Here is a 16709-nt window from a genome sequence, read left to right as displayed (position 1 = left end):
TCATGCAGTTCACACAGATTATAAAACTGCGCTCACATAAAGTTATGCAGTTCTCATATAAGCCAAGCACCAACGCAAAGTTATTAGAATGATGATGCAGATAGAGGGGGTGTGGCCAAGGCAACTCAGGAACTTTCTGCAGAAAGTATGTGCCGTCAGGGGGTGTGGCAGTGCCATCTTGGGGCTGTAATTAAGCCTCACCCCCCATGAGGCCCAGGCCCAAGTACTTAGTATACACCCCACTCACTGATTGTAAAATACCAAAAATCACCTTTTTTCTTTGCAGTCAAAACTTTACAAAGTACATTTGTCACTTGATAAAATTTTCTAATTCAATTTAGTAATACTGCTTGCCATTCTCCATTTAATTATTGGTATCTTCCAAATTCTGTGGGCACTCCCAGCTTTGAAAGGAGGGGAACCACAGTCAGAGAATTCTGAAAACTGGTGCACAGAAAATGAGCTTGTGCTTATAGCAACCAGATTTTTGTAAACTGCAGCACAAATGGTCAGAATCTAAATGAATGTGAATATGTATCACCACCTTCCACGGGTCATTCTAAACGTCCACCACTGTTAAGGGACATTGTAGAATGGCCTGTAGCGATGTTCTCTAGGGGAAAGATAGAATAATACTATTACATTAGTTCATTCTTTTTACACAAATCTCTCTTTTTTCTATATTTCATCAACACTAATTTAATTTTATGAGGGAATAAAAGATGCAGTTTAGTCACAAGCTTCATTAATAACCAACAACTGTGGAAACATTAGCACAGTGGTTCTCAAACTATGTGCCCTAATTTTATCAAGAAACTTTTGGCCTAGGGGTGCCATGAACAAAATTCTGATACTCTTAAGGCGTCAGGATTCCAAAAAGTTTGTGAACCACTGCACTAGTTTATAAGACACATCATAATGTAGATTTCCCATCCTATAAAGAACACAAGCTATAGAAATGCTTGGACAAGATTAAGGGGAACATTTACTAAGCAGTGATAAGAGCGGAGAAGTGAGCCAGTGGAGAAGTTGCCCCATCAACCAATCAGCAGCTCTGTATAATTTTATAGTATGCAAATTATAGATGTTACTTCAGTGCTGATTGGTTGCCATGGACAACTTCTCCACTGGCTCACTTCTCCGCTCTTATCACCAGGGCCTGTCCAGGGGCTTCTTGCTCCCCGGGCGGCATTAGGGGGCGTGGCTTCATACAGGGGGCGTGGTCCGTTATGGCCCCTGTACTGTAGTAGGATGTGCGGTGCGCGAGGACGTCATCGGGCACCGCACAGCAAAGGTCCTCTCCACGAAGGAAAACTAGACGCTAAGCGTCTAGTTCCCTTCGTGGAGAGGACCTTTGCTGTGCAGTGCGCGATGACGTCAACGCGCACCGCACATCATTACAGTTAAGGTCCTCTCCAGGAAGGGAACCTAGACGCGTAGCGTCTAGTTTCCCTTCACAGCAGACAGCAGGACAGCGGGGGGCACCACAGCAGCAGCGGATCTTGCCATGGTGCGGCGCCCTCCGGATGGCGCCGGCGCCCTCCGGAAGGTGGCGCCCCGGGCAAAAGTCCTGCTTGCCCGTGGCAAGATCCGCTACTGTTATCACTGCTTAGTAAATGTCCCCCTAAACCTCCTAATGCCAGTCTGTTGCAAGAAAATATAGAGGCTGTTGTCATTTTACATATATTGTGACCATTCGTGTGAAAAGCCGTCATCTATATTAAAGCACAAGTGCATTAGAGCAGATTTTACAAAGTAATTAGCAAAAGTTAAAAAACAGAAGAAGTATATTGCGTGTTCTTGCAGTGTAATCTCCACTATACTATTCTCTGTCTATATAATCACGCCAAGCTGCATTGAATGGAAGGCACTGTAGCCTATTCTATTCAATTGTTCTGCATCTGTAAATAAACTAAATGAATCTAGTAATTGATATTAGGAGAAACCACAGATTATGTATATTATGTTACCGAATCAGGAGAGGTACTGCTTTCTATATCCCCTAACAATTGTGTGCCTCAGTGTAGTACAAACTTTAATGGCAATATCTGTGAAAAATTAGAAATATTACAAAAATGTGGATGGTGACATGACCGCAGTGCTTCGTTGTGAACCTCTAGACCAATGTGCGGAGGCAGGTGGCCCTATAATGGGTGCAAGGCACATGGTGCCCCTGTGCCCACATCACACACCCTGTACCCATGTCTCGTACTTACATCTCCAGAGCCCCACGTCATCGGTGCAGCACTGATTACCAGGAAAACAATACGGTGACTATACTCTCAGAGACTTGCACCAAACATAAATCACCAGGAACATGGTTTGAGTGCCATGTTCCCATAGACGTGCGCATGCACAATACACTCTGGCCCGCAAGAGAGAAGGGGGCCCACATGGAGTCTGCATACGGGATCCCTCTTCTCTTAAGCCGCCCCTACACAGAATAAAATGAAAGGTCTTGCTTAAAGATTGTTTCAATTTCACCACCCCATAATAGACATGGGGGAGATCTATCAAGCCTTGGAGACAGATAATAGGATAAGCTGCCCAAAGAAACCACTCCGCTTCTAACAGCCATTTATCCAGCACAGTCTTTGAAATGACAGAACTAGATTAATTGCTTTGGGCAACTACTCCACTTTATCTCTCTCCAAGGCCTGATATACTTCCCACAGGATGGAAGTACTGGCGGCTGTTTCAGTCAATGGATTACATACAACTGCTATGAAGCAAGTAGCAAGTATTGTTACCAGTGTATGAATGCCTTGGATGCATTATGCTAAATGAAAGGAAGGGAGGGGGGGGGGGGGGGGAAAGGTGGGTAGACTCTGTACCTACCACTTAAACTCACGTGGTCATTATTGTGCCTGTGCTGTCCACATCATACTTTTTGGAAACTATTATGTTACTCTATTAATGGGCTAAAGGGAAGTGTTTCACTTAAGATAAGAACTCCAGTATCCTTACAACTTTCAGCCACAATTACAATCTCCTCCCATATTAACTCGCTAGGTCAATCATTTATGTCCAGAGACCGGACATAAGCACCGTCTAATTTTAAAATCCCCCACTAGTTATGAAGGAAAGCTATATGGGTGTCCTTGGCTGGACTTCAACAAGTCCACTTTAGACCAAATTGTACATAAAGTCATCTTCAGTTTTTTTTTTCTTTGCTACTAATATTCTAAAGTAGTTCTGTATTTAATCTAGGGAAATGGTATTCATTTGTGACACCAACCACCCTCCAACCCTACACAGACCATTCCATGAGCTGACTTATTCTATAAATGGGAGGCAATCACAAGACCACCTGTCGTGATCCCGGCGGTCACAATGCTGCCGCCGGAATACTGACAGGCGGTGAAATGCCGCCACCGAAATACCGGCGCCACAGGCTTTTCTCCCTCTGTGGGTGTCCACGACACCCATAGGGTGGTATTCAAATGATATATCACGCCTAATCTCGTTTCTAAAATGATCCCTGTTATTGTGCATATCGTGCCCATTATAATCAGGTTTAGCCGTGTAAAAGGGTTGGGTGCCTCGCTACTCCGGAGGTAGCGAGCTGAAATAATGATACCACGCACCCGAGGGCAAAAATAGAACGGGTGTGGAAAGGGGTGAAAAGAATTGAATACCGCCCATAGAGGGAGAATATAAGCCTGCAATGGGCTTTCTAGCGCTCGCCCTGCTGCCGGCATTCTGGCGGCTGGGGTGCCGCTGTCGGTATCTTGACAGCTGGCACCCTGGCCGCCGGTAAATAGTATGTATTCCCTATGAACATGTATTTATGTTCAACTACCCATGAAAAACTTTGACAGCAATGATACTAAACAGGTTCTCACAACACAGCCCTCAAGTAACTGCCAAAACAGAATTAGGAATCGTTCAATACAATAATTACTGAACATACTTTTGGAATCAAGTTGAGATACCTGGTTCTAGAACCAATGGTCTTAAATTGTGCCTTCTGTTATCCCTAAAAGTGCATGTTTTCTAGATCGTCAAGTTAAGGAATTAAAAAATACAAAACACATGGGAATCTTTTAGAATGAGTTGGTCACCAATTGTATTGCTGGTAGAATTGGAAAATATGCAAATTTAGGCATGCCTAAAGAACCTTAATCTAGATCATGGCTCTTAGGCTATTTACATTAAATTACAAGCGTCTGTTCTTACTTGTGTCACAGACAGCAAACTATCATTTTCACAAAGCATGATAAGTACTTACAGAAATCAGAGGAGAAAGAAAATCAGAGGAAAATAACATCTGAGCAGAACTTCTTGTAGTCCTGGTCGAGTTAATCAATGCAGGAACAAGCAATGGGAGCAGAGTGGACGGACAGGCCTGACTCCTAGGCACTATACACCATAACTGAAGGCTGGTGGGTAATGGACATTATTTGCATGTTCTTCGGGCTCTCTTACATGATTACCTTTCCATGACTTACTGTACCTCTGACCTCCAACACTGCTCCAGTGCATTTATTTTCAGTATGCAGACTCCTCCTGGCCTCAAACCACTGGCTGCATTTACATTTATTATGGGTTTACAATAAACTAAAAATAACCAAATCTAACCTTTGTGCGTTAAAATGAAAATAAACTCTACAAAGATTGAACTCCGCACTATCCTAGCTGAAGGTGGCAACAACCTCATTAGCCAAATTAAACTCATTTACTAATCAGATTAGATCAATCTTAGATTGTCAACGACTGGTTTAGGACAGTAACAGAAGCATTACACTCTGCAGGGCCTATCTGCTTTTAAAAAGTTTGCTAAAATAAGAATGAAACAGGCTGATCATCAGTACTCGGAAATAAATATCTTTTATCCCATCTCTCAGATGATTTCATAATTTAACACAACAATGCAAAGTAAAAACCTACTTAACAATGAACCTTATACACATTGATTGTTTATACACGTGCACAATCCCCTTAATGAAATTGGCTCAATGCTTTAAATGGATAGCGTAATCCATAAGGGTGAAAGTCTAGCACATTTGAGAGCACAAAAATTACACCTATCCCCTTCAATTGTCCAGGTTGAAGATTAGCAGCTTTAAAAAGGAGAGTCCTTTAGGTCTTGAAGATAAAGTGCTTTTGCACTGTCATTTGAAACTTAAAAAGTAAAACAAAAAGGCAGCTCCGCTCTCCAAACACTTGAGATGTCAGTCTAATCCTACTTAATAGCACCATACTACCAGGGCATGTTATATACACATTAAGCTTCCATTGGCTGTCACAGGGCGCCAGAAAGCTACAACCATCTGACGGTCAGAATCATGCACAGGAAAAACGGTAGATTGCCTCCCAGCGGGAAACTGGTCTTGCCAAACAGGATTTCTCTTTAATTCATTTTAATTTGGCCATAGAGCCATAGCTGCGGCATTGTTGACTTGTCAATAAAGTTATAAAAACTAGTGTTTAAATAGTGTCTTTTACAAGGTCATAGTGGTCACCAAGTAAGAAATGGGGCAAATATTGCAACAAAACCCAGCAACATGGTAAACATCGTACCTACTAAGCCAAGTGTACTCCATGGCAAGTTAGCAGGGGTATTATACTGGTTTGGACAAACTGTTAATTGCAAAGCATATTTCAAGTTATCACCGTTCTTCCAAAACAAATATAGGAAAAAAAGGGACCATCTCTGCTTTTCTCTCCTCCACCCATGGTGTATATATATATATATATATATATATATATATAATTATTTTTTTGACCCTCTAACAAAAATGGAGGTTGGGGAATGAAGACAAAGTATAAATAGATATCTCTCACTGGTGAGCACAGGGTAGTTATAGAAGGGAGGGACAGGAAGTATAAGTGGAGGGGGGAAGTTGGAGTCACTTGTGCAAAATACTTGCCAATAACGTCACACGGTCAATGAATTCTCTGCAGAAAAATGCTGGCGTGGCCAGGAGGTTTGGCTGTCAGAATTTTCCTGCAGCTTTCCCTCGTCACTTACAGAGGTTTCTAGTGGCTGGTTAGTTTGCATTGCCAAGTGTGAGGAATTCCCAGCAGACCCTGGCACTGGGTTAACCTCTTTGGAACAGGGGGTCATCATTGCGCAATCGTCTGCATCTACCTTCATAGAACCACTTAGCTCTGTGGTCTTAGAGTGGACAGATTTGGTCATTACAGACCCTGTGCCTAAGCCTGTTGAGTTGTGATCATAGATAAAAACATTTACATCAGTGTAATCCGGTGGCGTAGCTGGTCTTCCTGAATCCTCATCAGTGTAACAGAGGACAGAGGAACCAGAAGACAACAAGCCAGGACTGATGGAGGTATGGCAGGTGGACGGCGGCAGAGAGATGGGCGTCTCCAGAAGGCAGACCTCTAGACTCTCAACACTTGAGTCCAGACTGAGACTAGAGCCACTAGAGGCCTCATCGCCTTCATCAAGCAGCCTTTGGCGTTCCTCTGCACTCTGCAGGTGGCGGACAGCAGCTTCGTTCTCCAAGTGATAGTTCTCAGCAATGAATTCATTAAAGTCCTGTGTCTCCTGGTGTGAATGGGCAGTAAGAGAGGCATGAGGAAGCTTCTCTTCAAGAGGTTGGGGGTGTGGTTGCTGGCGCTTGTTTTCCAGCTCAAGTTTCATGATAGTATGGAGGTAATGAGTCCTTACACGGATAGGGTTAAATTCTATACGACCAGCTATGTTACTGCAGCCATCTCGGGAACACCCACATGGAAAAGACATACGATCCACCTATAAGGGTCAAAATAAAAAGAATAGAGAGGAAGGTACAGTGTAAGACACTAAACAAGTATAAAGGGAGGCTTGTTTGCAGCAAATAGCAATAACAAGAGAAATTAAGCAAAATAATCTGCTTTATTAAAACTAACAGTAATGTTCTACAAAGTCTAAAGTTTAAACCCCTCCAAAACCCCTAAAAAATACACCAGATGTTCACTTATGCTAAAACAAACAAAATTCTCACTGATCGTTAATTAAAGCATGCTAGGCTCCCAACTGCACTTCTGGGACAGGAATCATCCACTTAGGTAATTTACAGAACATATATAGAAATTCTCAAAACAGAGACTATTTATATGGACAGTTTGTTTTTAACATGAGGATTCCAGAGGGACAAACCCACTCCCACATACATCACCACTAACCTGACACTTGATCCCAGCCTGACTGCATGGACAAGCTTCGGGATCACAGAAGAGGCGACAGTCACACCCACATTCCTCTCTGGAAAGACGGATGGCTCGGAGTTCCTGCTTCTCATCTGCATCTATACGGTGGACACCAGCTGCACGTAGCAGAGCTCGGCGCCTCTTTGTTGGTAATGGCTGAAGGAAGAAGTAATCATCCACTTCTACATTGTCTACATCTATGTCTTCATCAGATACATCCTCCAAGGTGAGGCCGTCAGCTTCTTCAGACTCCACTGTACCGTTTTTAGTCAGCTGTCCAAGGAGAAAAGAAAATACACTTATGGACTTGAATCTATGTGATTTCAGGGGAGAGCAGACAATGGGGGCAGGAAGCCACACTTTATTTTCTATAGAATGACCAGCACTGGAGTAAAGGAAGTGCATTAGTTACCTAGCTACATGTAAATGATTACTGGACATGACTGGTCTATATAAAATAATATTGTTGATTTTACAGTAAAGCTTAACAAACAGCTACAGTGCATCCGGAAAGTATTCACAGCGCTTCTCTTCTTCAACATTTTGTTATGTTACAGCCTTATTCCAAAATGTAATAAATAAATTTGTTCCCTCAAAATTCTACACACAATAACCCATAATGACAACGTGAAAAAAGTTTGAGATTCTTTGCAAATTTATTAAAAATAAAAAACTAAGAAATCATGCCATGAAGCTCAAAATTGAGCTCAGGTGCATCCTGTTTCCACTGATCATCCTTGAGATGTTCCTGTAGCTTAACTGGAGTCCAACTGTGGTAAATTCAGTTGATTGGACATGATTTGGAAAGGTACACACCTGTCTATATAAGGTCCCACACTTGAAAGTGCATGTCTGAGCACAAACAAAGCATGAAGTCAAAGGAAATTGTCTGTAGATCTCTGAGACAGGATTATCTCGAGGCACAAATTTGGGGAAGGGTACAGAAAAATATCTGCTGCTTTGAAGGTCCCAATGGGCACAGTGGCCTCCATCATCCATAAATGGAAGGAGTTCGGAACCACCAGAACTCTTCCTAGAGCTGGCAGACATTCACAACAGTTAATTAGTCTTAAAAATATTACAGTGTGGGAGATCACTAACAGGTCGAACTTGATGGACAAATTGTCTTTTTTCAACCTTAGAAACAATGTTACTATCTCACCCTGCAATTTCAGCTACAGATGTGTCCTCTTACAGCTTTGCTCTGTGCGCTACAAGTCGCATTACACAACGCGTGAGTGCCGTGAACCTTGGAAACGATGAGCGTCTTTTTCTCTTACGTCCTAGAGGATACTGGGTTCCACATTAGTACCATGGGGTATAGATGGGTCCACTAGGAGCCATGGGCACTTTAAGAAATGGATAGTGTGGGCTGGCTCCTCCCTCTATGTACCTCCTACCAGACTCAGTTTAGAAAATGTGCTCGGAAGAGCCGGTCATGGTTGGGAAGCTCCTGAAGAGTTTCTGCATTTCTTTTCTTTTTTATTGTTTTCAGGCAGGTCTGGCTTGCACCAGACTGCCTGCTTTGTGGGACTTGGGGGGGGAACGGCCCAACCTCTCTAGGGTTAATGGTCCCGTTCCCCGCTGACAGGACACTGAGCTCCTGAGGGTCCTATTCGCAAGCCCCACCACGGCGAGCGTATAGACCCGCAGCACGCCGCCTCCCCTAACAGAGCCAGAAGTAAGAGTGGTGAGTAGGTGTCAGGCGTCCCGGTTAGCGGGTCACCAGCTGTATTGGCGGCACAAGGGGTAGGAGCGCAGCGCTGACAAGCAGGCTGCGGCTCCAGGCTTCAGATGCATACAGGGTGCTGTGTGTTCCGCTGTGAGGGGCGAGCTAAAGCCACAACACACATATACCCACACTGGCAGCAATTCTACAGGGGTTTTAACCCACTGTAGAACAGAAATTATCTCAGACAGTATAAAATAAAATGGGAAGACTGCGCGCCATTAAGGGGGCGGGGCTTCACTATGAGTGGATCCAGCAGCTCACCAGCGCCATTTTTCCTCTGCAGCTATACCCAGGCAGACTGGAAGGGAAGCGCAGCTCCTCCACAAGGACTCCAGAGCACCTAAGCGGTACCAGGGGGTCATAGCAAGGACGGGGGGAAGCAATATTTGGTATACTAAACTCTATTTAGGGTACTTAGTTTACGACCCAGCTAAACTTGTACTTTAGCTATAGGGGCACTGTGTGGCTGGCTCCATTATACTCTGTGTCTCCCTAGAGGGCTCTGCGTAGGTTAACTGTTTTACCCTATTTTCGTGTGTGTGTGTGTGTATTTTTTCACATTTACTATGTCAAAGGAGTGTGTGTCATGCACAGCAGAGTGTTTTTCTCAATCTTGGGGATCACTGCGGTGTACTTAGGATAGTACACATTCTCAGGCTAGTGGATCTGAACCAGTATGGTTAGATTCATTAAAAGGGATGATTTCAAATAAATTATCCCAAAATGAGAAGCAGACACAATACTTAAGGCAATCTGTTGATGACTTGATGAAGAGATTCAGTGGTCATTCCAGCGTCTCAGACCCCTACCATTTGTCCACAGAAGCGTACACTGACCCAAATCAAGCAAGCTGATAATGGGAAGGGGAGCGGGGATGCAGCTTTGTCACAGGGTATACAGGCCCTGATAGAAGCTATTAGAGAAGTCCTGCACATCCCTGATAAGGTATCAGAGGATGAGGAGGAATCTTATTTTAATGTGAAAAGGAAATCCTCAGCTGCTTTACCTGCATCTAAGGAATTAAATTCCCTATTTGAAGCAACCTGGGTAAATCCTGACAAGAAATTTCAGGTCCCAAAACGGTTACTCAGATTCTTCCCATTTCCTCAGAATGACAGGAAAAAATGGGAAAACCCACCAATAGTTGACGCATCGGTTTCTAGGCTGTCACGTAAGATAGTTTTACCTGTCCCTGGGGCAGCTTCCTTGAAGGATGCTGCAGACCGTAAGATTGAGACCACTCTCAAATCTCTGTACTCAGCTGCGGGGGCGGCCCAGAGACCCACTATAGCTTGTGAATGGATCTCTAGTGTCATTGCTAAATGGTCAGGTAATCTAATTGACGGGTCAGCACGCAGGGCTTGTGGCTATGCCAGTGGACTGCGGACGCGGCTTCCAGGAAAGGCGTGGAAAGCCTACCTTTCAAAGGTGAAGCCCTTTTTGGAGATGAACTGGATACGTGGATATCCAAGGCTACGGCGGGCAAGTCTACATACCTTCCTTCCGCAGCTCCCCCGGCTAGAAAATCCTACACTGCTCCAACTCTGCAGTCCTTTCTGACAGCGAAGTTTAAAAACAAAACCAAAGGTTCTTCTACGGCCTTCAAAGGCAATAGAGGTAAACCCAGAAAACCAGCAACTGAACCAGTTCCAGTTCAGCTGCAAAACCAGGGTTATTATTCCAACCTGTTTGTAGTTCCAAAACCGGACGGTTCGGTAAGGCCCATTTTAAATCTCAAGTTGTTGAACCCGTACTTACGGGTGTTCAAGTTCAAGATGGAGTCTCTGAGAGCGGTGGTCTCAGGTCTGGAGGAGGGGGAATTCTTGGTGTCTCTGGATATCAAGGATGCGTACCTCCACATCCCGATTTGGCCGCCTCATCAGGCTTATCTAAGGTTTGCATTACAGGACTGTAACTACCAGTTCCAGGCCCTGCCATTTGGCCTCTCTACGGCACCGAAGGTGTTCACCAAGGTAATGGCAGAGATGATGTTTTTCCTCTGCAAACAGGGAGTAAACTTAATGCCGTACCTGGACAATCTGCTGCTAAAAGCACGATCCAGGGAGAGGTTGTTAGTCAACATTGCCCTCTCAACCCAACTACTCCAGGATAACGGGTGGATTTTTGAACCTGCCAAAATCTCATCTGGAACCAACACGGAGGTTTCCGTTCCTGGGGATGATATTGGATACGGAGGCGCTGAAGGTATTTCTTCCGTTGGAAAAAGCATTGGTGATCCAGTCGATGATGCGGGATGTTCTAAGACAAACCCGGACAACAGTGCATCTATGTATTCGCCTTCTGGGAAAAATGGTAGCTGCTTACGAGGCGCTGCAGTACGGAAGGTTTCACGCAAGGCCCTTCCAGCTGGATCTGTTGGACAAATGGTCCGGATCACATCTTCACATGCACCAGAGGATCCATCTGTCGCCAAAAGCCAGGATTTCTCTTCTGTGGTGGCTTCAGACTTCTCACCTGACCGAGGGCCGAAGGTTCGGGATTCAAAATTGGATTCTGCTAACCACAGATGCAAGCCGCAGAGGTCACCCAGAGGGAACAGTTCCAAGGAAAATGGTCAAGTCAGGAAGCCATTCTTCCAAACAACATTCTGGAACTAAGGTCCATATACAACGCCCTTCTACAGGCATCGCATCTTCTTCAAGATCAAGCCATTCAGGTTCAGTCGGACAATATGACGGCAGTAATGTACATAAACAGACAAGGCGGAACGAAGAGCAGGGCAGCAATGTCGGAGGTACAGATGGGTCCATGTTTATCTTGACCTTTAATAGGATTAACTGAGACTGGGCAGTCAGACTTAACCCCCTGCTGTATTGTTCTCTGTATTGTATTGCAGCGGAGAACAATAGATGCAGGGTTTATGTTAATAAATCATGTTATGCCTAGGCGCAGCAAACTAGCCCAGATAACCGTGGACCCATCTGTAACAAGGATTCTCCTCTGGGCAGAAAGATACGTTGTGGCGTTGTCCGCGATCTTCATTCTGGGAGTAGACAATTGGGCAGTTTGTCCATAAAGACTTACCACGGCTACATTTGACGGCATGGAGGTTGAGCGTCAAATTCTAGCCCCCAAAAGGGATCCCGGATAGGGTTATTCCAACCCTGATCCAAGCCAGAAAGGGGGTAACGTCTAAACATTACCACCGTATTTGGAAAAATACGTGTCTTGGTGAGAGTACAGGAAATTTCCTGCGGTGGAATTTCAACTGGGACGTTTTCTCCTTTTTCTGCAGTCAGGTGTGGATGTGGGCCTACGTTTGGACTCCATAAAAGTCCAGATTTCGGCCTTATCCATTTTCTTCCAGAAACAATTGGCTTCTCTCTCTGAGGTTCAGACATTTTTGAAGCGGGTTCTGCACATCCAACCGCCCTTTGTGCCTCCTACGGCACCTTGGGATCTCAACGTGGTGTTGCAGTTCCTGCTATCTGAAAGGTTTGAGCCTTTACAGAACGTTGACGTCAAGTTTCTTACGTGGAAGGCTGTCACGCTGTTGGCCTTGGCTTCTGCGAGGCGTGTGTCAGAGTTGGGAGCTTTGTCTCACAAAAGCCCTTATTTGATTTTTCATGAAGATAGGGCTGAACTCAGAACTCGTCAGCAATTTCTTCCAAAGGTGGTGTCTGCGTTTCATATCAACCACCCTATTGTGGTTCCGGTGGTAACCAACACCTCTGCTACTTCAAAGTCCTTGGATGTTGTGAGGGCTTTGAAGATCTCTGTGAAGCGGACAACTCGTCACAGAAAATCTGACTTGCTGTTTGCTCTCTATGATCCCAAGAAAATTGTGTGTCCTGCTTCAAAGCAGACCATTGCACGCTGGATCAGGTTTACTATCCAGCATGCTTATTCCACGGGAGGTTTGCCGTATCCAAAATCTGTTCAGGCCCACTCTACTAGATCGGTGGGTTCTTCCTGGGCGGCTTCTAGGGGTGTCTCGGCTTTACAGCTCTGCCGAGCAGCTATTTGGTCAGGTTCAAACACGTTTGCTAAGTTCTACAAGTTCGATACTTTGGCCTCTGAGGACCTTCAGTTTAGTCAATCAGTTCTGCAGGAACCTCAGCACTCTCCCACCCGGTTTGGGAGCTTTGGTACATCCCCATGGTACTAATGTAGACCCCAGTATCCTCTAGGATGTAAGAGAAAATAGGATTTGAATTACCTACTGGTAAATCCTTTTCTTGTAGTCCGTAGAGGATACTGGGCGCCCGCCCAGTACTTCGTTTCTTCCTGCACTGTTACTTGGTTAAGTATTGTTGGTTCAGCGGTTGCTGTTCCTGGTTTAAAGTTTGGTTAGCTTGACTTTCCTCTAGTTTGTGTGTGTTGGTTCGGAATCACACCACTATCCTTTTATATCCTTCTCTCAAAGTATGTCCGTCTCCTCGGGCACAGTTTCCTAGACTGAGTCTAGTAGGAGGGGCATAGAGGGAGGAGCCAGCCCACACTATCAATTTCTTAAAGTGCCCATGGCTCCTAGTGGACCAGTCTATACCCCATGGTACTAATGTGGACCCCAGTATCCTCTACAGACTACGAGAAAAGGATTTACCGGTAAGTAATTAAAATCCTATTTTTTGTGATTTGTTCCACAAATATGGGTCTTAGGTGCAATATAATGCAATAGGCCGCACGAACAGCTTCCGCTGATTAAAATGATATGCAGCATGCCTATATTCTGTGTGTGACTGCAACTGTATTTGCATACAAAATGCTATGCTACAGTGTTTTCCTGGAAAATACTGTAACATGGCAATTCGGATGCAGATACAGCTGCAATTACACAGAGAATATAGGCATGCAGCACATCACTTTAATCAGTATAAGCTGTTCGTGCGTCCTATAACATCATATTGCATCTAAGACACCTTTTCACAGGAAAAAAAACGCAAAAAGACGCTCTGTGCTATAGAGTTCAGCCACGTCATGGCGCAACTTGAAGAGCTGCTTAGCGTGACTGCAGCAAGGACGTAAGAGGACACATCTATATACACACATAAGAACTTACAAGCACACTCACAGCAAATTACTAGAACGCAGGTATCAATCCATGAAGTACATACCCATCTTCAATTAAGGAAATGGGATGACAAACATCCATGTCACAGACACCTCAGTAGGTGTACTAACACAAATTATAACATGCCTGGAGGACCATTTGTTCTTCAGGTGTGTGAAGCTACAAACCCTAGCATACTCTACTAGATAGCTAATTAGCTGCCTGTGTATGTTGGGACTTGTAGTACAGGTTGAGTATCCCTTATCCAAAATGCTTGGGACCAGATGTATTTTGGATATCGGATTTTTCCGTATTTTGGAATAATTGCCTCCCATAATGAGATATCATGGTGATGGGACCTAAATCTAAGCACAGAATGCATTTATGTTACATATACACCTTATACACACAGCCTGAAGGTAATTTTAGCCAATATTTTTTGTAACTTTGTGCATTGAACAAAGTGTATCTACATTCACACAATTCATTTATGTTTCATATACACCTTATACACACAGCCTGAAGGTCATTTAATACAATATTTTTAATAACTGTGTGTATTAAACAAAGTTTGTGTACATTGAGCCATCAAAAAACAAAGGTTTCACTATCTCACTCAAAAAAGTCCGCATTTCGGAATATTACGTATTTCTGAATATTTGGATATGGGATACTCAACCTGTATCACACCACCTGGAGAGCCACAGGTTGTCCAGGCATCTGGATTATAAACAGCCTTACTCTATTTATTAAAACTGTTCTTGAGCAAGTGTGAAAATAGTTATTGTTTTTGAGTCAGAGCAAAGCTCCATCAATGCAAATATAAAACAAACAGGCTGTAATCTAAATAATAAGCCATGATAATGTACTAGGATGTCTATATGGATTTCCATAGGGAGGTTTCATCATGCACTCCTCAGGGAACAGGTGCATGATGCAAGTGTACTTTGCAAATCGGACTTCGCAACCGCAGCACTGAAATGTAGATGCCCTCTGCCAACATTGAGAGAGGGAAAAACCTGACTTCTATTTTTTATCACATACATGATCAAGCAAAAAAAGAAAACAGCGAATGATCAGATGTTACAAACATGATAAATTCTCCATTAATATTTATTAGACATAGCCCTGACCTCAACATCATCGCCTCTGTCTGGGATTACATAAAGAGACATAAGGATTTGAGCAAAACCACATCCACAGACGATCTGTGGAGATCGGTATGTTAAACTTTAACACTAATGTTCTGAGCAACAGAGTAGGACCTGCAACATAGTGGGGTCCCTTGCCGGGGGCTGCAAGCTTAAATGCAGTGATGAATACATGAACTAAAACTCACCAGTTTATTATTATTGTTAGTTAATATAGCGAGTGCAGAGCCCCTGTGATTTCTATGGAGATATATATATATATATATATATATATATACACACACACACACACATATATATATATATATATATATTAGTAGCTAGAGTTATATATATATATCTGTCTCTATCTATCTGAATCCACAGCACCGTAAATGACGCGTCTGTGCACAGACCGTAGGTGCATAAGGGATCTAGAGGCAAGTCCCGCAGTATTAATTATCAAGTCCATAGGCAAATATTCACAGAGCTAGGAGCTGTAGCTAATAAATTTTAGTGATCAGCACATTAACCAATGAGTTTTTAATTGTTTATCTTTTTTGCACCTTATAAAATATATACATATATATATCTAATGTATGGATATGCACTGAATATATGTATTTTATATATCACTAAAGTCTATGTTATCGCTTCACACTGCATGCCGCTGTCCTTACTGAGAGTATGAACTCCAAGAACCAGGATGTACCATGAATGATATTCAGAAAGCTTTATTGGGCAGGAGGTGTGATAACATAAAAAAAGTGCATGCTGCCGGCTACACTGATCTGAAGACTTTCAGGATGTCCGGTGACTGACGCTGCCAGAGCTAGTGAAACGGTGTTTGAGGATGCAGCCACTGACTTGGGTACGTCCAGAAAACTGCCCAACGCCGCACCCCAAATGCCAGCAACATGACAATCATGTTGCAGCTTTTGGTACACTGCAAGTGACGCCACATGATTTGATCTGCGCACATGCAGAGCAGCTCCTGCACGGATAAAAAAACAACCAAAACATTGATTTTACGCAAATCTCTGCAACAGGCCCAATGTGTTGACATACGTCCCAGATAACCTACTAGACTGATTTCCACTTATTCACCAACTCTCCTAAAGCATGGCTCCATTCACTTAGAAAAAAGGGGGGGGGGGGGGGCAGGCAGTGGGGCCCACCGGGGGTTTCCTCTGTACCCCTGTGGGCCAGTCCAACACTGACACCCGGTACAGCAAAATCATCAATAGTCATTTTGAAAGTGGAATAAAGAGTGCAAAAAATTAGAGTTATGGTAGACTTACTATGGCTAACTCTTTTTCTTCGAGGAACATAGGATCCACAGGGGTGACATCAGGGTGTAGGTGGTTGTAGAGGGCCGGGCACCAAACAGTTAAGCTTTGAGATCCCAGGATGCTCCAGTCCCTCCTCCGCTATACGGCTTGCAAGTTTTTTGAACGAGCCCAAGGCAGGAGAGGAGAGAAGGAAGACTGGTATACACAAGAAACACTCTCTCACACAAAAGAGAAGGGAACCAGTGACCAAAGGGAAAAGCACACAGAAGCCAGGTGCGTCAGAGTGGGCGCCCTGTGGATCCTATGGACCTCAAAGAAAAAGAGTTAACTATGGTAAGTCTACCATAACTCTTTTTCTTCTTCAGGGTCCATAGGCATTCACA

At 43.9% G+C, this 16709-nt stretch overlaps 1 protein-coding gene across 1 annotated transcript in view; it reads right to left on the bottom strand.

Annotated features, from left to right (window-relative positions):
- Positions 1–1368: 1368 nt before the first annotated feature.
- The window catches only part of CSRNP2 (cysteine and serine rich nuclear protein 2), a 127309-nt gene continuing 111968 nt past the window's right edge, over positions 1369–16709 (bottom strand). Inside the window, exons 4-5 of the mRNA XM_063952291.1 lie at positions 7135–7431; positions 1369–6721 (exon numbers count right to left, since the gene is read on the bottom strand). Of these exons, the coding sequence (XP_063808361.1) occupies positions 5882–6721; positions 7135–7431 (1137 nt within the window). The 3' untranslated portion in view covers positions 1369–5881. The remainder of the gene's footprint in view (positions 6722–7134; positions 7432–16709) is intronic.

This window comes from Pseudophryne corroboree, chromosome 2, assembly GCF_028390025.1.
Source record: "Pseudophryne corroboree isolate aPseCor3 chromosome 2, aPseCor3.hap2, whole genome shotgun sequence".
Lineage (NCBI taxonomy): Eukaryota > Metazoa > Chordata > Amphibia > Anura > Myobatrachidae > Pseudophryne > Pseudophryne corroboree.
This window is presented reverse-complemented; position numbering and strand designations above follow the sequence as displayed.